The following is a 25,679-nucleotide window of genomic DNA, read 5'->3' as shown; positions in this document are numbered from 1 at the left end:
ATTTTAAAAGACTGAAAATTACCATACACATATGAAAGATTGCTTTGCATATAAAAGATCCTGCTCACTCAATTTCACAATGATTTTATAACTTTCATATAAAAATCACAGAATTTTCTTCAAAGCATGTATTTACATCATTAGTGAAATGCTTTAAATTTTACATGCAGACATAACCAAATTTATTCTTAGCCTGTGAAAATATACATCTTTATTACTCTGGTTTCAGCGTTGCTTCAGTTGCTAGTATACTTACCCAGTCAGAAGGTTGACACCTCAAGTGGCAGTCCAGTGACCTGAACACACTTTCTAGGCTAACACTTTAGTATGGTGGAGTCAGTGCTACATTAGTGAATTTGCTGCCATTCATATGAGAGGCTCTACCTTCCTTCACAAGTTGACGTATTTGACACTGTGGCACTATGGGAAGTAAAGGAGAGCCTAGCCCTCATCTCCCATCCAGTAGTAATCTCTCAATGGATGGGCATCTGGTTTTGAAACTCTGCTAGTCATGTATGGTCTGTCATATATTTCTACATTACAATCGTGGCTACATTTCAAATTGACTCCATTAAATACAAAGCAGCTTGGGACAGCCTGACATTGTGAAAGGCTCTATATAAAGGCAAAGTATTTTTTTCTAATGATTCCACTGTAAAATCTCAGGCATTTTCAGACATTTTAAAAATACACAGTAAAGGGACTTTAGAGTTCTCCAGTTGACTAAGGGTACTGGTTAGCTTAATACTTAGCCAAAATGACCAGTTAAAAAAAAAACGACCATTAAGACTTTGGATTGAGACTAGCCTGGGCATCAGCATGGGTGTTATAACTGGCTTCAGTGTTTCCGGAACTAAGATGGGGAGATACCAGGATCTTTGTTCCTTATAGCAATCACAGAATCCCGACACTGCAGAAAGAGGCCATTCAGCTGGCTGAACCTGCACCTACCCTGCAGAAAGTATCCCATCCAAACCCAGCCCCTTACACTCTTCCTGTTATCCCACATTTACCACACCTGCACATCCTCGGACACTATAGGCAATTCAGCATGGCCAATCCACCTAACCTACACATACTTAGACTGTTGGAGGAAACTGGAGCACCCAGAGGAAACAGACACTGGGAGAACATGCAAACTCCACACAATCACTCAAGGTTGGAAGTGAACCCGGGTTCCTGGCATCGTGAGGGAGCAATGCTAATATTGAACCAAGTTTGGACATCCAGCAAGAACATGATTACCTCCTGCACTGTTGCATCTACAGTTAAAAAGATAATTAAATACCCAGTTTGAGGGAAGCAGGGTCAAATGACAAGAGGATTGAAGGTCTGTCAGTCCCAAAAAATAGCACATTTTAAGAAGAATAAAGAAAATGAAGGGGAAATGCACTGAATTATATTAAAAATGTAGAACTCAGTTTATTAACTGATGTATTTGAAATTAAAGACTGTACTCAACAATCACAGAACTAATTTGCAAACATTTGCTGGAGACTCTATTCAAAATAGTCCATTTAAAATCTCACACAAAACAACTTTGAGCTGTTTTCTAAAAATAATTAGTACTACTGAAATGAAGATATACCTCAATTTCCTTTGTATGGGTTGCATAATATTCTGTCGCTATAGGTGGCTCTGTTTTAATGGCTGGAGGCGTCAAAATCACTTGTGTCTGTTTACAAACTGCTTCAGTCTTTATGTTACTTATTTTCTTGGGTAATTGAGAGTATAACTCTGGTGGCTTAGAGTTTGCAGTGTAAGTGCCCTTTTCCCACTGGTCCAGCTGCTTTTGCGATATTCTGGTGAGGCAGATTCGCACAGATGTGTAAATTCCTGCTTTCTTCAACAACTGTTCGTCGGTTTCTCCTCGTGTAGTCCCACAAGTCGAATTAGAATGCTGACAGAAGGTTGGGAAACAAGAGGAATAACATTTTTAATTATGACACAAATACTTCTTGACAAATTAACAAGAGAAACCTGAATTGCAGTGCTCTCAAGCAGAACTATATGCTGCTAATTTACAGTCACTTTCAAGTAAGGCACACTTTACTGTTAAAATCATGCCAATGATGATATTGATGCTACTGATTTGCAACAAAGAACAAAGAAAATTTATAGCCCAGGAACAGGCCCTTCGGCCCTCTAAGTCTGAACTGGTCAAATCCACTCTCTAAACATATCACCCAATTCCTAAGGATCTGTATCCCTCTGCTCCCCACCTACTCATGCATCTGTCCAGACGCATCTTAAATGAATCTACCGTGCCTGCCTCTACTACCTCTGCTGGCAACACGTTCCAGGCACCTACCACCCACTGTGTAAAGTACTTGCCGCGTATATCCCCCTTAAAATTTTCACCTCTCACCTTGAACACATGACCGCTCGTGATTGAAGCCCTCATGCTGGGAAAAAAGCTTATCGCTATCCACCCTGTCTATACCCTTCATGATTTTGTAGTCCTCAGTCAGGTACCCCCTCAATTTCCTTTCTTCTAATGAAAACAATCCTAACCTACTCAACCTCTCTTCATAGCTAGCACCTTCTATACCAGGCAACATCCTCGTAAACCTTCTTTGCTCCCTCTCCAAAGCGTCCATATCCTTTTGGTAATGTGGTGACCAGAACTGAACACAGTATTCTAAATGAGGCCGAACCAAAGTCTTGTACAATTTTAACATGACCCGCCAGCTCTTATACTCAATACCCTGTCCGATGAAGGCAAGCACACTATATGCCTTCTTGACCACCTGTGCAGCAACCTTCAGGGTACAATGGACCTGAACTCCCAGATCTCTCTACTCATCAACTTTTCCCAAGGCTCTTCCGTTTACAGTATAGTTCGCTCTAGAATTAGACTTCCCAAAATGCATCACCTCACATTTGCCCGGATTGAACTCCATCTGCCACTTCTCCACCCATTCTCCAGTCTATCTATATTCTCCTGTATTCTATGACAGTCCCCTATGCTTTCTGCAACTCCACCAATCTTCGTGTCATCTGCAAACTTACTGATCATACCAACAGTGCCATCTTCCAGATCATTTATGTATATTACAAACAACAGTGGCCCTAACACTGACTCCTGTGGAACACCACTGGTCACCTTTCTCCATTTCGGGAAACTCCCTTCAACTACTACTCTCTGTCTCCTGTTGCTCAACCAGTTCTTTATCCACCTCGCTAGAACACCCAGCACACCATGTGACTTCACTTTCTCCATTAGTTTATCATGGGGAACCTTATCAAACACCTTACTAAAGTCCATGTATATAAAATCTACAGCCTTTCCTTCAGCTATCAACTTGGTCACTTCCTCAAAGAACTCTATTAAGTTGGTAAGGCACAATCTACCCCGCACAAAACTATGTTGCCTATCACTGATAATCCCATTCTTTTCCAAATATAAATAGATTTCATCCCGCAGTACCTTCATCAGCAGCTTACCCACCACTGACATCAGGCTCATTGTTCTGTAGTTACCTGGAATATCCCTACTACCCTTCTTGTACAGGGGGACAACATGAGCAATGCTCCAGTCCTCCGGCACCTCACCTGTGTTTAAGGATGCTACAAAGATATCTGTCAGAGCCCAGCTATTTCCTCGCTCACCTCTCTCAGCAACCTGGGATAGATCCCATCTGGTCCTGGGGATTTGTCTACCTTAATATCCTTTAACCTACCCAACACATCTTCCCTACTTATGTCAACGTGATCCAGACTAATCAAACGTCTAACTCTAATCTCAACATTCATCATATACCTCTCCTCAGTGAGCACTGATGCAAAGTAATCATTCAGAAGCTCACTCATTTTCTCAGGCAGCAGAGGTGGTAGAGGCAGGCACGGTAGATTCATTTAAGATGTGTTTGGGCTGATGTATGAGTAGGTGTGGAGCAGACGGATACAGATGCTTAGGAATTAGGCGATAGGTTTAGACTAAGGATTTGGATCGGCTCAGGCTTGGAGGGCTGAAAGGCCTGTTCCTGGGTTGTAAACTTTCTTTGTTCTTTACTTATTTTTTTTCTGAAGCAATGAGATTGTAGCATAGTGAAATTCAAATAACATCACACTCTAATAACTCAAGTGTGATTTCAATCATCAGTCACATGGAGTGTATGTGATTAAAACGAGAGAAAAAATAACTGCAAGTAACTTACAAGGAAGCATCAGGTTTAAGTGACGTAGGTTAAGCTTAATCATAACGTTTGATATGATACTCAACATACATCTTCTAACCATTCATTAGAAAAATACAAAGGCCTATACCTTTTGTATATATTGCTCAATGCATGGAATGGATTGTGGGTTACTAAATGAAGATTAACCAGTAATGAATAGAGTTAGAGTCATAGAGATATACAGTACAGAAAGAGACCCTTCAGTCCAACTCATCCATGCTGACCAGATATCCTAAATGAAGTTAGTCCCATTTGTGAACACTTGGCCAAATCCCTCTAAACCCTTCCTCTTCATTTATCCATCCAGATGCCCTTTAAATATTGTAATTGTACTGGTGTCCACCACTTCATCCGGCAGCTCATTCCATACATACACCCTTTCAAGTTTCACAGCATCCTTCCTTTAGGAGTGAGACCAGAATTGCACACAATATTCCAAAAGTGGCCTAATCAATATCCTGTGCAGCCGCAACATGACCTCCCAACTCCTGTACTCAATGCTCTGACCAATAAAGGAAAGCATACCTTGGTGCAAAGGCTTTTTTTGAAACATTATATACACTCATTGTATACATCAAATTTAGCACTATCTGAATTGCTTGAGTCACAATATATTTTGTAAAGAAATATTTAATAGTTTCAAGTTGACTGAATCACAGAACATCAACAGAATGCAAGGCCCCAAAGTCAGGACATTGAGGTGAAGATGGCAATACAGTTTGTCTTGTTTCAGCAGCCTGAAGTAAAATGAGAAATCAGCAGTAATCCCCACCTCATCACTATCTGGCTTGAGCAATAAAGTAGCAAAGCTCAGATCCCCTACATTCAAATAGCTGTTCCACACTCTGTGCATATCTCTAAGCAAAACAGCAGAAGGCAACAAGGGACCTGTTGCAATTATGGATCACCAAGAATCAGCATGAAAAGAACTGTTAATTAACCATCTAGTTCATTTGGATCTTGATATCCAACACAGAAGTGTAAACAGGAATGTTTCCATACTATAGGGAATCTAATCTAATTTAATCTAAAGAATATAACAGTCACACATACACACACCTTATGTCTCTAAAGCCTGAGTCAGTCCAAAAGTAAAGTCCCAGCTACACAAGTAATTTATTTCTCAAAACCAGTCTGCCAGTCTATTTGAGCAGAACACACTTCGTACTTCAATTAATCATCAAACAGATATAGTACATAGAATTGCAAGTTTATTGTTTTGTGGACGTTGAGATTTCACTCTGGCTTGATTGGGAAGTTCCATTATAAAGGCTATTGCAATATCAGATCAGATATTTGCATTTGTTTGTCATTCATGGAACGTGGGTGTCACTGGCTGGGCCATTGTGTGTTGTCCATCCTTAGTTGCCCTTGAGAAGATGGTGATGAGCTACCTTATTAAATTACTGCAGTCCGTGTGCTGTAGATAGACTTGCAAAATTGTCAAGAAGGGACTTCCAAGATTTTGACTGAGCAAGTAAACAAGAGACCAACACTTCGTGCATAATATTAAAATTGTGAAAAACATCTGGAATATGTAAACCTAACAAGTAAAAAAAACTTCTGTTCCACAGAATACTGGTCTCGTCTCATTAGAACTCTAAGTAAAATGCAGTTGAACATTGTAACATTCAATTACTTTAACATTCAAAGCAGGACAAAATTAGCAACAGACACACTGGAGTGAATGGCCTTATTTTGTACTGTAACCTTCTTTTCCAGCTCTAATAACTCAAGTGTGATTTCAATCATGGAGTGTATGTGATTAAAACGAGAGCTTACCTCATGCAGAGTGCCTGGTAAACCTTGACTCCTGTCCTGGTGACTGACTGTGGTAGTACATGAATCTATTGGTTGATTTATAAATTTGTTCTCCTGTGTGGCAGTTTTAGGATCAGGATCCTCTGGTTCTTCTTTGATTTTTGTCAGTAAATCAATAGGTGATACAACAGCAGGCAGTGTAGTGTCCGTTTCTGCATGGTTTGTGGAAGCTGGAGCACTTTCTGGGTGCGAGCTGGGAAATCCACCATTCTTCTGCACAACTAGGTAGACTTTACCATTGTACATAACTAGGGCATTTTCCTTGAATAGAGAAAATAAGTCAGAGTCCATTTGTGTAGATGCAGTAGCCGGTAACGGTATCAGGTTAGTGGCGTTCTCCATGTTCTGCTGATCAGCCAAGCTCTTTAAGATCTCTGAGGCCAGGTTGTTGGAAGATTTAACTGGAATAAGGCAGTGTGCTAAAGACTGTGGATTTGCTTGCACAACCCATTTCACTGGACTATCCTTCGGCAGGTTTTGCTCAGCATTAGAAACAACTTCACCACAGGCAACAACAGGAGGGACATTTGTACTTATAGCAGGGCTAAAACCAGTGGTGGAAGTTGTGGGCACATTCAAAATATTCTTGGGACGAATATTTTGGAGACGCTTTTGCACTGTCTTCACTGTGTTCACTGGGCAAACGTAGATGACAGTTGGAGACGTCATTGCCGACGCAGTTGTGTTAACGAAATTGGTTGCTGTGGTAGATAAGATCTTCTGCCGGATAGCAATGGGCAGAGAAGATGCTGGAACAGATTTGACTTCTGCATTTGCAGGAATCTGAAGATGATGGCCAGCGGGCAACACTGGAGATTTTAAAAGCATGTAAGTGTTCTGGTCAATTGCCAATGTGGACGATGGTTGGTTGGTCTGTACAGCTGGACCAGGAAAGGTGGCTGTTGATAGATTATAAACCATTTGATCAGGAGCCAAAGTAGAACATGCTTGGGTCCCCTGCACTGGTAAAGCAGGCAAACTAACTGTTCTCAGATCAGAAGACTTTTGACTTGTAGTTAAACTGGGAGTAGCTTGTACCTTCTGCACAGGTAGACTAGGCAAAGTAACTGCTGTTAGGTTAGGGCATTGCAAAGATGCAACTGCTGATGCTGGAAATGTATTGTTCTGTGAGGGATTGATGGGAGATGTTGCAGTTTGGGTGGTTGATCCTTCCAGTGACGTTATTAGAATCTTTCCTGTGTTGGCATGCTGTAACACAGGAAAACATGTTGGCGCATTACAAGTTGTTGTTTTAGGTGATGCTGTCATGTGAAACACGGTTGACACATTTACTTTGGAAGAGGTAGCAGTGGTAGACACCGAAATGGGAAGAGGAATGGCTGGGATGTAGTGTCCAGGCATGTTGGAAAGTGGTATTAATTTAAGGAGGTTCTTCCCATCCAGACCAGTAGTTTGCACAATCCGATACATGCATCCTGAATTGCTAGGAGAGACATTAAAAAGTTACAAATGATATTTAAATATAAAGGATGACATACAGTAGTTACCAAGTTAAACATATTTTGCCCATTTATTGCATCAATTGAGATGATTCTGTTTATACAAGTAGATAATTTGATCTTAACTGAACATAACTCATATGCAACAAAAAAAACCATTGTATCATTTCCCATATGTGACTTTGGACTTTTTAAAAATTCACTCATGATCAGACCATCACTGGCTAGGGATGGGGGGGATGGGCATTTAATTTTCCCAGGTAAAGATGGCAGTTTCTTTCCATTAAGGGCATTAGTGAACCAGATGGGGTTTTCCGACAATCGACAATGGATTCATGGTCATTATTAGACTCTTAATTCCAGATTTTTATTGAATTCATACTCCATCACCTGCCATGGTAGGATTTGAACCCAGACCCCCAGAACATCTCCTGGGTCTCTGGATTAATAATATAACAATAATATCACAAGGCCATCATATCCCTCACCCCCATATCCTCCCAAAGTGTTTTTTTTGAAAAAGTAACCGTTATAAATCACATATATCGGTTAGTGCACACTGCCTGTTCTTTCCTTCTCCTCTCCCTCAGTTATGGAAAAGGCTACTGTGCACAAAAGGATGAAATTAGTGAAAGTCAAAACAAGTTATATGAGAAAGGAATCAATCAGTGGTCAACTTTGAAATTCCACAACTTAGAGTCATAGAGATGTACAGCACAGACACAGACCCTTCAGTCCAACTCATCCATGCTGACCAGATGTCTTAAACTAATCTAGTCCCATTTATCAGCACTTGGCCCATATCCCTCTCAATCCTTCCTATTCATAAACCCATCCAGATGCCTTTTAAATGTTGTAATTGTACCAGCCTCCACCACTTCCTCTGGCAGCTCATTCCATACATGCACCACACTCTGTGTGAAGAAGTCTTCCCTTTAGGTCCCTTTTAATATTTTTCCCATTCACCCTAAACCTATGCCCTCTAGTTCTGGACTCCCCCACCCCAGGGAATAGACTTTGTCTATTTATCCCATTCATGCTATCATAATTTTTAAAATCTCGACAAGGTCACTGCTCAGCCTCTGACGCTCTAGGGACAATTGTCCCAACCAATTCAGCCTCTCCCTATAGCTCAAACCCTCCAACCCTGGCAAAATACTTGTTAGCTTTTCTGAACCCTTTCAAGTTTCACAACATCGTTACAATAGAAGGGAGACCAGAATTGAACACAATATTCCAAGTGTAGGAGAAAGTGAGGACTGCAGATGCTGGAGATCAGAGCTGAAAAATGTGTTGCTGGAAAAGCGCAGCAGGTCAGCCAGCATCCAAGGAACAGGAGAATCGACGTTTTGGGCATGAGCCTTTCCTCATTCCTGAAGAAGGGCTTATGCTCGAAACGTCGATTCTCCTGCTCCTTGGATGCTGCCTGATCTGCTGCGCTTTTCCAGCAACACATTATTCCAAAAGTGCCCTAATCAATGTCCTGTACAGCCACAACGTGACCTCCTAGTGCCTATACTCAATGTTCCAACCAATAAAGGAAAGCTCCTTCTTCACTATCCTATCACTCCACTTTCAGGTTCCACTATGAACCTGCACTTCAAGCTCTCTTTGTTCAGCAACACTCCCCAGGACCTTCCCATTAACTGAATTAGTCTTGCCCTGATTTGCCTTTCCAAAATGCAGCACCTCGCATTTATCTAAATTAAACTCCATCTGCCACTCCTCAGCCCAATGGCCGATCTGATAAGATCCCATTGTACTCTGAGGTAACCTTCTTTGCTGTCCACTACACCCCCAATTTTGGTGTCCTCTGCAATCTTACTAACTGTACATCCTATGTTCACATCCAGATCATTTATTTAAATTACAAAAAGTAGTCGATTTATATCTTTTTATAATTTATGTATTTAAAATGGTACAAGATTATGATGACTTCTATACATGTTACTGTATTTTCATAAATACATGTAACAATAAATTACTATCCATAAGAATGGGAATCTAAATGGTAAATATTGCTGCCTCCATCAGAGTGAATTGAAAAGGTGACCTCACTGACATCTTCAAAAAAAAAATCAACCAAGAAACCATCATCCAAGCCTATGGAACAATACTTTCTGACAACCACTTAAGTTATCTAGCCAGTTAGTTGTTTACTTTTACTTGGTGAAGTTACTGTATTGTTAATAAAGGCTGAGTCTTTTGTTTAAGATACAATCCAGTGTCGAGAACTGATTACTCGCTGACGCTGGGATTGGTTATTCAAATTTGTGGTTAGGAACAATTAGGGTCAATTTTGAGAGTCTGTGAAGGTTTTCGTTTGCAAATAAAGAGAGAGAGAGTCTGATTTGGTTTGGCTGTCCAACTCTGTCTCATAGCATTATTTAAGAATAAAAGATAATTTTAGGAATTCTTGTTGCATAATGGTACTGTCCTTTCCACTGAACCAGGAGGCCTGACGTCAAATCCCACTTACACCAGAGGTGTGTATTAACATCAGAAATACCTAAAAGGGTCATTTTTGGCTTTTGAGATTGAATTGGTGGGGTACTGCAAGGATCAGTGATTGAACCTCAAGTTACAATCAATATTAAATAACCTAGACAGTGGGATCAAGCATCTTCACTCCAGTTTGCTGATGATACAAAGGACTACAGGTTCATAGCTCCTTGAAAGTGGAGTCACAGGTAGATAGGATAGTGAAGAAGGCGTTTGGTATGCTTTCCTTTATTAGTCAGAGTATTGAGTACAGGAGTTGGGAGGTCATGTTGTGGCTGTACAGGACATTGGTTACGCTGAAAATGTGTTGCTGGAAAAGTGCAGCAGGTCAGGCAGCATCCAAGGAGCAGGAGAATGACGTTTCGGGCATAAGCCCTTCTTTCTTTCCTGAAGAAGGGCTTATGCCCAAAACGTCGATTCTCCTGCTCCTTGGATGCTGCCTGACCTGCTGCGATTTTCCAGCAACACATTTTCAGCTCTGATCTCCAGCATCTGCAGTCCTCACTTTCTCCAGGACTTTAGGAATATTGCATGCAGTTCTGGTCTCCTTCCTATTGGAAAGATGTTGTGAAACTTGAAAGGGTTCAGAAAAGATTTTCAAGGATGTTGCCAGGGTTGGAGGATTTGAGCTACAGGGAGAGGCTTAACAATCTGGGGCTGTTTTACCTGGAGCATCGGAGGCTGAGAGGTGACCTTATAGAGGTTTACAAAATTATGAGGGGCATGGATAGGATAAATAGACAAAGTCTTTTCCCTGGAGTCGGGGAGTCCAGAACTAGAGGGCATAGCTTTAGGGTGAGAGGGGAAAGATATAAAAGAGACCTAAGGGGTAACTTTTTCCACGCAGAGGGTGGTACATGTATGGAATGAGCAGCCAGAGGATGTGGTGAGGCTGGTACAACTGCAACATTTAAGAGGCATTTGGATGGGTATATGAATAGGGAGGGTTTGGAGGGATATGGGCCGGGTGCTGGCAGGTGGGACGAGATTTGGTTGGGATATCTGGTCGGCATGGACATGTTGGACCGAAGGGTCTGTTTCCATGCTGTACATCTCTATGACTCTATGTACAAAACTAAGTTGATGCAAAGAAACGGCACGGTGGCACAGTGGTTAGCGCTGCTGCCTCACAGCGCCAGAGACCTGGGTTCAATTCCCACCTCAGGCAACTGACTGTGTGGAGTTTGCACGTTCTCCCCGTGTCTGCGTGGGTTTCCTTCGGGTGCTCAGGTTTCCTCCCACGGTCACAAAGATGTGCAGGTCAGGTGAATTGGCCATGCTAAATTGCCCATAGTGTTAGGTAAATGTAGGGGTATGGGTGGGTTACGCTTCGGCGGGGCGGTGTGGACTTGTTGGGCCGAAGGGCCTGTTTCCACACTGTAAGTAATCTAATCTAATCTAAAAAAAAGGGATTTAGATCTGAGTGAATGTAATAATACACATTATGCCTGAAGAGATAGGTGTATAAGAATAAACTAGTCTTTCCACAACCTTGGTGAGACTACCAAGAGCATTGCAACTAATTTGGTTGGCCTGTTTACCCAAGGAAAATTATACTGAGGGGTTCCTGGATTGGGATTGATGAGGGTGGAGGAATTGTGTTAAAGGAGAAGCAGACTAGACTGCTTACACTTTGCAGACTTTAAAAGAGGCGATCTCTTTAATACATACTGCCTCAATGACATTGACAGGGTAGATGGTGGCCCAGAACTAGAGGCCAGTTTCAGAACAAGGGATCAAGCAGAAATGGTCTTCACTAAAAATGTGTTAGGAATCTTTGGGATTCACTTTTCCAGAATCAACAGGAAGGATGTTTTCCTGGCAGAAGACTCTAGAACAGGGGACATAGTCTCACAGGAGAAAGTGAGGACTGCAGATGCTGGAGATCAGAGCTGAAGAAGGGCTCATGCCTAAAACATCGATTCTCCTGCTCTTTGGATGCTGCCTGACCTGCTGCGCTTTTCCAGCAACACATTTTCAGCACATAGTCTCACATTAAGGAATGGGCCATTTAAAGCTGAGATTTGGAGGAGTCTCTTCCCTCTGAAGGTGGTGAATGTTTAAGCTTCTCTATCCCAAAGACCCATCATTGACCAGGTTCAAGACAGAAACTAATACATTTCTGGAAACTAATGACATCGAGGGCTATAGAGATAGTGTGGGAAAGTGGCACTGGAGTCAGTGATTAACTATGTATGGAATGGAAAAGAAGGCTCAATGTGCTGAATGGCCTACTCTTGATCCTACGTTCCATTCCATTGAAGGTAGGGATCAATAGATTTTTGGATACTCAGGAGAAATGGGGACAGTACAAGAATATGTGGTTAAGGATATTGAATGGTTTAGTTATGTTCTTACAACATTCATGAATAATTTTATCTCCCAAACTAATTAGGAACTAATTAAGATCACAAAGCAAGGATCCAAAGGTGTTCCAAGAAGCCAACAAATTTAAATAACAAATTCATACTAGCCAATCACAATCAGTTCCAGTTGACAATAATAATAGTCCTCCCCCCTTTACTAATCAAGTCAAACCCATCTCAAATTCATGAATTTAAACATGCACATTGCTATCTACAGTTGTATAGGTCTAGCACTCTGGCAGGAGTAATATTAATCTAAACTGACAATTACCACACCACCTTCCAAAATTTTTAGATGCTAACAAAGCAAGGTTGAGAGTTACATAGGAACAAGACTAAGCCATTCAGTTCCTCAGGCCTGTTCTGCCATTCAACAGTTGGGCCATGTCTTAACTCACCTCACCTTGACCTTGCAGCTGGCAGAAAAAAAACACCTTCCTCTGATCTACTCTGTTAATTACTTCCAAAATACTAAAACATCCAATAAAATAACTTCAACCTTTTATAAAATTGTAATACTCTCATCAATCCGAACCTTGAAGCTCAGATAATATTTTAGAGTTTAGCAGGCTGAGAGGGGATCTGATTGAGACATATAAGATTATTAGGATTATTAAAGGATTGGACACTCTGGAGGCAGGAAGCATGTTTCCGCTGATGGGTAAGTCCCGAACCAGTTTAAAAATAAGAGGTAGGCCACTTAGAACAGAGTTGAGGAGAAACTTCTTCACCCAGAGAGTGGTGGGTGTATGGAATGCTCTGCCCCAGAAGGCTGGGGAGGCCAAGTCTCTGGACACTTTCAAGAAAGAGTTGGATAGAGCACTTCAGGATAGTGGGATCAAGGGTTATGGGGATAAGGCAGGAACAGGATACTGATTGAGGATGATCAGCCATGATCATAATGAATGGTGGTGCTGGCTTGAAGGGCAGAATGGCCTACTCCTGCACCTATTGTCTATTATCTATTGTATTCTGGTGAACCTGCACCTCCTTCCAAGGCAATAATATGCTTGCTAAGGTGGGAATGGGTTTAACCTGGGCTTTGTATCAGTGCAGCACAACTTCCTCCTCCTCACTAAATTCTAATCTTCCATTATAAAAAAAACATTCTATTGGCCTTTTTGGATTTTTTAATCTGATAGCTATAGTTTAGTGATGCATACACAGATTTCAATTTTCTTTGGTCATCACCAATCCCAGTTTTTCAGATGTGGGGGAGACTACAATCCACCTAATTTACTGGAATTTAATCTGGCACACTTGTTGACCAATGGCCTCCTAGTACAACACTCAATTCCATCAGAACCAACAGAAGAAGAATACTAAGATGTCCTTAATTTCAGCAACCTGAGATCCAGTCATCGCAAAGCTACAGGGGCACTTCAAGCACCAGTTGAAGGCACACATTATTGATACAAAGGGTGCATCATGGTGATAAAAACAATGACTGCAGATGCTGGAAACCAGATTCTGGATTAGTGATGCCGAAACAGTAAAATCGACGTTTCGGGCAAAAGCCCCTGATGAAGGGCTTTTGCCCGAAAAGTCAATTTTACTGCTCCTCGGAGGCTGCCTGAACTGCTGTGCTTTTCCAGCACCACCAATCCAGAAAAAGGGTGCATCATGTCCCAGCAAAATATCAATATGAATAACTGATTTGCAAGTTGTTGTAGTAAGAAAGGTCTCAGGCTTTACTACAAGAAGATGCTAATGAAGTTAGACAAAGGGAAAAATCTCTCAAATAACAAAGGAAGTGAGTGTCACTTGGACAATGCCACAGTCTTCTTACGCCATGGGGATATTTATATTAAAAAAAAATTACATTATTTGCACTTCAACCAATCACTGCATGTCTCAACGTGTTTTACAGACAATCATATATCGCCTTTACTGTCATGTAGGAAAAGCGTCAACTACATTGCACTCAGTAAACTGCCATAAACAATGTGATAATTATTAGATAATTTATTTTTATGGTGTTGAGATAAATATTGGTCAGCACACTAGAAATTATTCCCTTTCCCTTCTTCTGAATGGTACCAGAGGATATTTTATATCCATCAGAACATCCCATTTGAAAAGACTGCATCTCCAATGCTGCAGTAGTGCAATGGAGTATTAGTACACATTTGTGGATCCAATCCATGGAATGCACCCATTTTAGAGTTGAAACTGCTATCCAATGAGCTACAGCTGACAATGATATGCATCAGCAGTCGAAACTATCATGGGCCATAGGGAGGATGGTGAATGAGAGGTGATAATGCTGAATTCAAGTAACGCAATGGCCCACTGTTGACCACCCAAATCAATACCAGTTCAAGCCAGAGGCTGCCCACAATCAGTTCTCCTCATGAGACTCAAAACATGATGGACAGCACTAAGCCGAGGCCGGAGGAGGATTTACATGGTTGGCATCTATTACAGAACAGGTGACATGGCAATCAGCCATCCAGAAGCAATGAGAAGCATCATACAGTCCCACTGAGGAGTAGTGCCAAATAATATGAGTTTCACCCCTTTCTCTGGACAATACTAGCAATGTCAAAAGAGTTGGGGGGGGGGGGGGAGAAGAGAAGAGGAAGGGGTGTTGTTCTGAAGCATGAGGAACTGAGGAATCAATACTATTTAACCAGAAATGCAGAGGATATAGAAGAAGAAACTTTGCCATTAAAACCTCTGGCTCTGGCTAGAGTATATAGGGAGAAATAATCCCTGCTTATCAAGATCAAAAACCAGAATGCACAGAATGCAGTGTTTTGCAAAAGAAGCAAATGCGTGGTGAGCAAAGTTACTTTATCATGTAACCAGTAGATACAGTCGAGAATGAACTACTTTGGAATATAGTGGAAACAAAAAATCTGCAGATGCTGGAATCCAAGGTAGACAAGCAGGAGGCTGGAAGAACACAGCAAGCCAGGCAGCATCAGGAGGTGGAGAAGTCAATGTTTCAGTCCTGAAGAAGGTTTACACCCGAAATGTTGACTTCTCCACCTCCTGATGCAACCTGGCTTGCTGTGTTCTTCCGTTTGACAATTTTGAGGGATCTATGGACATGGACCCCAATATCCCTCTATTCCTCCACTGTCAAGAATCCTGCCCTTAACTCTGTATTCTGCATTTTAACTTGACCTTCTAAAATGAACCATTTCATACTTTTCCAGATTGAACTCCATATGCCACTTATCAGCTCAGTTTTGCATCCTGTCATTGTCTCAGTGCAAACTACAACAGCCTTCCACAACTCCACCAACCCTCATGTCATCTGCAAATTTACTAACCCTCCCTTTAGCTTCCTTATCCAAGTCATTTATAAAAGTCAAAGAGCAGAGGTTCCAGAACTGATTCCTGCGGAACACCACTGGTCACTGAGCTCCAGGCTGAATACTTTCCATTTACCACCACCCTCTGTCTTCTATGAGCCAGCCAATTCTGTATCCAGACAGCCAGATTTCCCTGTCTACCATACCTCCTTACTTTCTGAATTAACCTACCATAGCAAACCTCATCAAATGCCTTGCTAAAATCCATAAACACCACATCCACCGCTCTCTCTTCGTCAATGTGTTTTGTCACATACTCAAAGAATTTAATAAGGTTTGTGAGGCATGACCTGCCCCTCGCAAAGCCATGCTGATTATCTCTAATCAAACTATGGTTTTCCAAGTAATCATAAATCCTGTCTCTGAATCCTCTCCAATACTTTGCCCATCACTGACATAAGACTGACTGGTCTGTAATTTCCAGGATTATCCCTATTCCCTTTCTTGTACAACAGAATAACATTTGCCACCCTCCAATCATCTGATACTAATCCAGTGGACATGAGGATGCAAAGGTCATCGCTAAAGGTGCAGCAATCTCTTCCCTCGCTTCCTGTAGTAACCTAAGATATATCTTGTCTGGCCAGGGGATTTATCTTACCTTACATTTTTCAAAATTTTCAGCACATCCTCTTTTCTAACATCAACATATTCTAGTGTAGCTGTCCACAGAAACGTCCAGGTCTCTCTCAGCAGTGAATACTGAAGCAAAATATTAATTAAGGACCTCCCCTACATCCTCCAACTCCAGGCATAAGTTCCCTCCACTATCCCCGATCGGCCCTACCCTCACTTTGGCCATCATCTTGTTCCTCATGTAAGTGTAGAATATCTTCAGGGTTTTCCTTAATCCTATCGGCTAAAGCTTTCTCATACCCGCTTTTAACTCTCCTAAGTCCATTCTTCAGTTCTTTCCTGGCTATCCTGTAATTCTGTAAAGCCATGTCTGATCCTTGCCTCCTCAACCTTAAGGAGGCTTCCTTCATTCTCTTGACTAGATGTTCCACATCCCTTGTCACCCAAGGTTCTTTCAACCTACCATCCCATCCTTGCCTCAGTGGGACAAACCTGTCCAGCACTTGCAGCAAGTGCTTCTTGAACAACCTCCACATTTCTGTTGTGCATTTCCCTGAGGACATCTGTCCCCAATTTAGGCACCCCAGTTCCTTCCTAAAAATGTTGTAAAAACCCCTTCCCCAATTAAATACTTTCCCACACCATCTGCTTCTATCCCTCTCCATGAGTATAGTAAAGGTCAGGAAGTTGGGATCACTGTCACTGAAATATGTTCCTGAGAGATCTGACATCTGGCATGGCTCATTACCAAGCACCAAATCCAATATGGCCTCCCCCCCAGTTGGCCTATCTACATATTGTATCAGGAACCCTTCCTGGACACACCTGACAAAAACTGCTCCATCTAAACTATTTGAATCAAGATGAGGGAAGTTATTAAGGTCACTCATGAAAACCCTATTATTTCTGCACATTTCCAAAATCTGCTTCCCAATCTGCTCCTCTGTGTCTCTGTTGCTACTGGGGAGGACTGTAGAAAACTCCCAATAAAATGACTGCTCCTTTCTTGTTTCTGACTTCCACCTATACTGACTCTGTAGACAAACTCTCCTCGAAGATCTCCCTTTCTGCAGATGTGATACTATCCCTGTTTCATTCTTGGATACATGCATCTGCATCAAGGATAAACACCTCAGCACCTCACCTCTACCACAACCCTTGGATAACCTCACAATGCTACACTTCCCTAGCTTCAACCCAAACCATATTAAAACAGCCATCCCTAACAGACAAGCCCTACGCATACACAGAATCTGTTCAGATGAAGGGGAACGTGACAGACACCTGAAAGTGCTCAAGGATACCCTCATAAGAACAGGGTACAATGCTCAACTCATTGCCTGCCAGTTCCAATGTACCACAGCAAGAAACTGTAATGACCTCCTCAGGAGACAGACATGGGCTGCAACCAATAGGGTATTCAGTACTTCCCCGAAGCTGAAAAACTATGTCATGTTCTTCACGGCCTGCAACACATTATCAATGAGGATGCACACCTTGCCAAGACCTTCCTCACACCTTCAATTATCACCTTTAAACAACCACCAAACTGCAAACAGATCATTGGTCGCAGCAAACTGCACAGCCTTCAGGACAACATCGATCACGACACCATACAACACTGTCACAGCAGCTGCTGCAAGACCTGTCAGAGTATTAACATGGATACCACCATTACACATGGGGACACCTCCCACCATGTACATACCAGGTACTCATGCGACTTGGCCAACGTTGTCTATCACATACGCTACAGGCAAGGATGCCCTGAGGCATGGTACATTGGTGAGACAGAGCAGATGCCATAACAACAGATGAATGGACACTGCACAACAATCACTAGGCAGGAGTGTTCCCTCCCAATCGGGAAACACTTCAGCGGTCCGGGACATTCGGGTGACCATCCTCTACGGCGAACTTCAATACTAAATAGCCAAGGTGAGGCTGATAGCCAAGTTTGGTACCCATGGGGATGACCTCAACTGGAACCTTGGGTTCATGTCACACTACAGGTGACCCCACTGTACCATACACTCTCATACAACACATACTCCTACATACTCTCACACTCACGCAGACCCTCTCTCATACAAACACACATGTAACCCCCTCACTCACACCCATGCACACACCCTCTCACAGGCTTGTACCCCATCACACTCACATACATACTTGACCAACCTTAACACACACACTCTTTCACATGCACTCACACTCATACGCACACACTCAAATGCACACATTCACTCTGTCTCTCCTGCACAGGTGCACATATAAGTTTATTGATGAATTTGTATTTGCAGAATTACATTTTATTTTGCTCAAAAATTGCATAAATCCATGTACGATTCTGTGAGACCAGCTTTAGAAATAGAACCAGTCTGACTCAACACTGGAACACAGACAGACTTTAACCTCCCACCTTTAATGCATTGTCTAAGCTGAGATGGTACCTATTGTTAGAAAAGCTGAAGCTATTTCGAGAATGCAACATAAAAGGAGTTCTGGAATTTACATATTAAGAACTGAAACTAGCATATCCAATTTTAAAAGATAGAAAACTTCATCTAAATGTATTTAATATATCATTACAGCTCTGTGACACTGTGATCCTTTTGCGATAAATTCTGTGGCTTATGGTCCTGCTCCACAACCATCTGATAAAGAGTCAGCGCCCTGGAAAGCTAGTGCTTCCAAATAAACCTGTTGGACTATAACCTGGTGTTGTGTGATTTTTAACTCTGCATTAAAATAGGCACACTTCAACCCATCACACTGACTGCACCTTTGCCCTATCAAATGCCTATCCTTTCTCACAGACTCTCTGCATGTTGTATCTGACTGTTCACTCCCTACTCCATCCTCTGATCCAGAGTTCAAGTTCCCACACCCCTGCCAATTTAGTTTAAACCCTCCCGAAGAGCACTAGGAAACCTCCCACTCAGAATATTGGTGCCCCTCAAGTTCAGTTCCTTTACCAATGTTTTGGGCAAGGTCTTTGCTCATATTGTTCAGATCAGACTGGCATCTTACATTTATCCAGAGTCTCAGCACACCTTCAGATCAGGCACATCGACCACTGACATGACTTTCTCACCAATTACAGGAAAAGTGCTATGAATACTGCTCTAGATTATCTTCATGGACCTGACTAAGGTGTTTATGCTCATCAGCAAAGGCATGTTATCTTAAACGGGTCGCCTGAGTATCATTTTGTCTTTCCTTGAGAACACTCAGTTTCAGCAGTTACAGTGGGGCTACAGCAGACATTTTCAAGGTCAGCAATGGAGTAAAGCCAACACTCTTTGGAATGTTTTTCTATGCTGGTAATGTAAACTACTGGAAACTCAAATACGGCATTTACCTGCATGCCACAGCTAACAGCAAGCTTTTCATTTTGCAAAACCGCACTCTGTGTTCTTGGTATGCTATGTCGTGACCTTTTGAGTTGCTTTTTATTGATGACAGAGCATTGGGATCCCATTACCAATGTTCACCTGCAGCAGCTCATAAACAATTCTCCTGCACCTGTAAGGTGTTTAGACTGGCAACCATTATCAGGAAGGTCAAAGTAATGGTCCTGGATGTAGAGACCCCATCTTCCATTAACACAGGCAGCCTCAGTCTAGAGGTTACTGTAGCATCATGTCTCTTGCACCTATAATCTGTTCCTTGATACCGAAATCAGCACAATGATTGCCAAAACTGAAGCTGTCATGATAAAATCAAAATACTAACTGTGAGCAACAGCAAACTAACCAAAAATACAAAGTTTGTGTGCAGCAGGCTTGTGTGTTCAACACCTTCCTCTCCAGTAGTGATTTATGGACAACTTTTCCATGCCAAAGAAAGTGACTGAAAACATTCACTTCAGACAAATATTGTGCATCTCCTGCCAGGATAGAGTGCCAAATATGGAAGTACAAAAGTGCACCAGGATTCCCACCTTATCTGTTCTTGAGACAGTGAGGACTCCATTAACTGGGTCACAGTAACCATATGGATAATGGCCATACCTTCAAAGATCTGCTCTATGATGTGCTTGCCATCAGTTCAAGACAATTTGTGATGTAAGGATGTCTACTAGTTGGACCTTAAGTTGACTGGGACCCCAGTAGATGTGTTGGAAGTCCTTGTTGCTGACTGAGGGGTTTGAGATGAGCAGTCAGACGGAGCATGGAGGAAGCAAAAGACAAATAAATAACCAAATGGTGAAAATGAGGGCCCACCAAATGGAGAAAACATCAGTTGACCTTGGCAACGCTTCTTAATGCTGCTGGAAGAACTGCCATTCACATATTGGCCAGAACATCCAGCAGAGACAATGTTCAATCCAGAAATGATATACACCCTGCAGCAGTCCATTGTCCAACCCCAGAAGGATGGATGCTATCATTAGGACAGTATATTTTCCACTTACAGCTTTCAGCCATCTTGATGTGCTTCATAGTCAAGAAGAAATTTGTTTGAAGTGGAACCTCAGTCATCCAGTATATTCGTGAGAGAGAAGATTGTTTTTGAGATAGGACTGACATTAATGGATGGGGCACAATGCAGGAAGATGGTGTTCAAGTCGATAATTAGTCATGACCTAGAATGGCAGAGTAGGTCTGATGAACTGAATGATCTACTTCTGCTCCTGTATTCTTAAGAGTAGTCACTTGTTGGTTAACAAACATTGCAGCCATTTTTCTCACAGCAAAAAGCCATAATGAAGTGGCAGTTACCAGAACAAGGGATAAATATATACTAGGCCCTCAAGGTAAGCTCCATTGTTTCCTCAAAATCGTACCAAAGAATCTTCTACCTGCACCTGAAAGGACAAATAGCACTTTCAACATTACAGCAATCTGTCAGAACTGCACTGGAATGAAACCTAGATTTTGAAACCATAACTTTGTGAATCAGAAATGCAAGTGGTATTTTGTTTTATTGAAACTGCAAACATGTAACATATTCAGCGTGCTACTCCAGAGGGTCAGCTAAATTATACCATTATTACACAACGTGTTTAAACTCGAGGATGATCCCAGATTAGATTTTCTCTGAAAACAATGTCAATTAATGTCTTATTACAATGTGCATGAGTTTTCAGATCTGAGAACGTTGTTTCTGCTGTGTTACAAAGATTAGTACTGAGGAGTTCTATGAAACTGCACTGAGTGTGCCTGAGGCTGTGTCACAGTAAAAAAGGTGCCCTTTCAAATGTAAGGATGGGCATAATGTTGAGAGACAAAGAGAGACAGATAGTGAGTAGGCTGAAATCACCCTTCATCCTGGATTAGAAGATATTTCCATTGTGACCTAATTCCGAATAGCACTGCCCTTTTCTGAGCTGCTGCAACAAACAATAAAGGCAATTAGGAAGCGACTGACTGCGCCAGTAATGCCGACATCCAGTGAATGAATTTAAAAGAAAAGGTAGATCAGAACGCAAAGCCTAGGAAGGAAAGTAGGAGTTGAGATGCCTCTTTGGAGGAATTTGGCCTTATGAGTTGCCAGAGGATGGCATCAGTTTAGGATTAGAGAAGGAGTGAGGAGATTCGAGTTGGGATGCATGACACTGTATGAAGTACAGTGCAAGTGTTGTTAAACTGAATTAAGTTGTAATTTTATACATATTGCAGCTGAAAAATATATTTAATTAGCCTGGCCAGACATATTATGACACACCTCCACTTGAACCTGAATCCAGAAGTGGGAACACGACCAATTCCATCACTCAAGTTCTGTAGCACAAGAAGACATCGCTCCGATTACACTGAATAATGAAAATTGTCTGCCATCTGAATGACGGTGTTTTTCTAAAATTTGCTCATGCAAATTATAAGTATTTAAAGTTCATGTTAAGGAAATCCTACAAACGTACTAATCTAAAAGAATGGAGCAGTGGGTGGAGCCATGTTCCAGGGTTGAAGCAGATCCAGCATCCAATGCTTCTCCCAGAACGGAAGTGTACAAAGACTGGCAAGTTGCTGGGGGGGCAACCGGTCTCAAAGTAGTGAGTTAAGTGGTGTAAGAACAAACAAAAAAAAACCTTCTCATTGAAATATACAGATTATATGGAAAAATCTCAGAAGGGGTGAAGAATAATAAAATGAAGACTAGATTCAAAGTCAGCCTGCTTTGTGACTGTTATGAAATTGATCCTATTCTATCTGATGGTCAGTGTTACCCGAAGAGTAATAATATCACAACAGAATCATCCCTGTATTTTTGTAATTTTTTAAAGGCAATATTCACTCTACACAATGATCATCATCCCCTTTACATTCAACAGTGTTACCATCACTGAATTCCCCCACCATCAACATCCTGGGGGTTATCAATTATCAGAAGCTGAACTGGGCAAACCATATAAATACCATGTCTATAAGAGCAGGAGAGAGGCTCGAAGTCCTGCAGTGTGTAACTCACCTCCTGACTCCCCAAAGAATGCAATGGAATACTCCCTACTTGTTTGGATAAGTGTAGCTCCAACAACATTCAAGAAGCTGGATAAAGCAGCTCATTTGTGTTAGATCACCTCTGTACTTATTGCTTCTCCAATCTTGTGATAGTTGTGGCCTACTATGTTCCTCCAACATCGACAGTCATAAGCAGCAGGTGTACTGCCTGCAGGATGCACTGCAGATATTCACCAAGGTTTCTTAGCCAGCACCTTCCAGCCTCAACTATCAGCTAGAAGGACAACGGCAAGAGATACATGGGAACACCACCACCTGTACGTTCCCCTCCAAGCCACTTGCCACTCACCATCCTGACTTGCAAATGTATCACTTCACTCAGCGTTGGTCAAAATCCTGTAACAACCTCACTAACAACATTGGTGAAGGTAGATGCACAAATGGACTTTAGTGGTTCAAAAAGACAGCTCACCCCCACCACCTCAAAAACAAGTGGGGATGGGAAATAAACGCTTGCTTAGCCAGAATACCTACATTCCATGAATGAACTTAAAAAAAAATGCAAATGGTTAGTTTCATCCAGTGTCATCAACCAGAAATCATATTTAAACTGTAATAAAGTGCTTCCTCATTAGCTGTACAAATTTAAACCCAGTGCTCATATTCTCCTTCCTTGATTTTTCCATGTATTTTATATCATTCAAACAAACAGCTTTTGCTGTCTGTTCCAGCTTCAATTACAACTAAAAACAAGTGGCCAGACTACACGCACACAATTTTCAGCAAAAAGCATTGGATCAACTTGGTGGTAGAATACTTGTTGAAGCTTTAAGGCAAATGGTCCAAGAGAGACAAGATATGTCAGTCAGAGCTCAGTTGGTAGCATCATTATAGAGACTTGATCACAAAACAAATAATCCAGGTTGACACGAATGTAGTTCTAAGGGACTGCTGCACTGTCTCAGGTGATGTGTTTTGAATGAAATATTAAATCAGGGTCCCCTTGGTGGATACAGAAGTGCTTATGGTGATATTCTGAAAAGGAGCAGGGGATTTATTGTCGAGCCATGATCATATTGTTATTTATGGGAGTTAACTGTGTGGAAATCAGTTGCATGTTCCCTATGATGGACCAGATTTTCTATAAGGTATTTGGGACATTGGGGTCAGGAAATGCAAGTCTTTTTCTTTTCAGGCAAATAGTTGTAACTTTCTATAAACAGGTGCGGTCAGACATAATTGTAACCAGATGTGCAGAGCAACAAGAGGCCTTTGAAGAGCTTATGGTAAATTATTCCAATGAGGGGAAAAGGAGGAGAAGCCAAAGCTGGAGTTCAAAAATGAAACTGAAGTAGTAGGCCACAACTATCACAAGATTGGAGAAGCAATAAGTACAGAGGTGATCTAACACAAAAGCATGAAGATTAACAGGAAGATTTGCAGGATGGTGGTGGAGGAAGGCGTCAGGTGGCCAAATGAAATTTAACCCTAAATGTGAGGTGATGTTACTTCTTCCAGAGTAAAAGACAAGGGAGTACACAATAAACAACAGGACACTAGAAAGCTCTGAGGGACCTTTGAGAGGAGGCAATGGTCTCCTTATTGCTAGTCTATTAATCCAGAAACTCACCCAATGAGTTGTGAACGGGCAGAAATAGAATGCAGAGAGTCTGTCAGGAAGGATACACTGGTGATCGGCAAAGGGATTGGTTAAAGTGTGTCTGTTTCAATGCAAGGAGTGTCAGTAATAAGTGATGAACTTACAGCGTGGATCAGTACTTGGAACTACGATGTTGTGGCCATAATGGAGGTATAGATTTCACAGGGGGAGGAATAGTTGCTGGATTTTCCAGAGTTTAGATCTTTTAGTAATTCATAGCTACAGAAAAGGAGGTGGTTGAGGAGTAAGTTTTCTGTAGACCCCCCAATAGCAGCAGAGAGATGGAAGGACAGATTGGACAGTGGATCTTGGAATGGTGCAGATGTAACAGAGTTGTCATTAAAGGTGCCTTCAACTTCCCCAATACTGATTGGAACCTCCTTAGTACAGTTGGTCTGGATGGAGCTGATTTTGTCAGGTGTGTCCAGGAGGATTCCTGACTTATTATGTAGATAGACCGACTGGGGTGAGGCCACATTGAATTTGGTGCTAGTCAATGAACCAGGCCAAGTGTTAGATCTCTCGGTGGGAGAGCATTTCAGTGACAGTGACTACAACTGCTTCACCTTCATCAAAGCCATGGAGAGGGATCAGAACAGACAGTATGGGAAGGTATTTAATTGGGGGAGGGGAAATGGCGCATTTCCCGTAGAACAATTGTTCCCAATTTATACTCCACAGCTCATGTCTAATAGCAGTATAATTTCTGTGGAGTATAAATTGGGAACAATTGTTCCACAGGAAATGCACAACAGAAACATGGAGGCTGTTTAAAACCATTTGTTACAAGTGTTGGATAACTTTGTCCCACTGAGACAGGCAAGGAAGGGTGAGGTGAAGGAGTCTTGGTTGACTAGAGAAGAGGAGCTTCTCGTCAGGTAGAAGACAGAGGGTGGTGGTGGAGGACTGCTTCTCAGACTGGAGGCCTGTGACCAAAGGAGTGCCACAAGGATCAGTGCTGGGTCCACTATTTTTCTTCAAATGATCTGGATGTAAACATAGGAGGTATAGTTAGTAAGTGTGCAGATGACACCTAAATCAGAGGTGTAGTGGTTACCTCAGATTACAACAGGATCCTGATCAGATGGGCCAATGGGATGAGAAGTGGCAGATGGAGTTTAATTTAGATGAATGTGAGGTGCTGCATTTTGGAAAAGCAAATCAGAGCAGGACTTATACACTTAATGGTAAGTTCCTGGGGAGTGCTGCTGAACAAAGAGACCTTGGAGTGCAGGTTCATAGCTCCTTGCAAGTGGAGTCGCAGGTAGACAGGATAGTGAAGAAGGCGTTTGGTATGCTTTTCTTTATTGGTCAGAGTATTGAGTACAGGAGTTGGGAGGTCATGTTGCAGCTGTACAGGACATTGGTTAGGCCACTGTTGGA

The 25,679-nt window shown here is 41.9% G+C and overlaps 1 protein-coding gene across 4 annotated transcripts in view; it reads right to left on the bottom strand.

The window, feature by feature from the left end:
* The window catches only part of LOC140467244 (uncharacterized), a 66,653-nt gene that overhangs the window by 16,828 nt on the left and 24,146 nt on the right, over positions 1-25,679 (bottom strand). For all 4 annotated transcript variants that reach the window (XM_072563477.1, XM_072563480.1, XM_072563478.1 and 1 more), the window contains exons 2-3: positions 5,964-7,446; positions 1,589-1,900 (exon numbers count right to left, since the gene is read on the bottom strand). In XM_072563477.1, coding sequence (XP_072419578.1) covers positions 1,589-1,900; positions 5,964-7,446 — 1,795 coding nt within the window. The remainder of the gene's footprint in view (positions 1-1,588; positions 1,901-5,963; positions 7,447-25,679) is intronic.

This window comes from Chiloscyllium punctatum, chromosome 45, assembly GCF_047496795.1.
Source record: "Chiloscyllium punctatum isolate Juve2018m chromosome 45, sChiPun1.3, whole genome shotgun sequence".
Lineage (NCBI taxonomy): Eukaryota > Metazoa > Chordata > Chondrichthyes > Orectolobiformes > Hemiscylliidae > Chiloscyllium > Chiloscyllium punctatum.
This window is presented reverse-complemented; position numbering and strand designations above follow the sequence as displayed.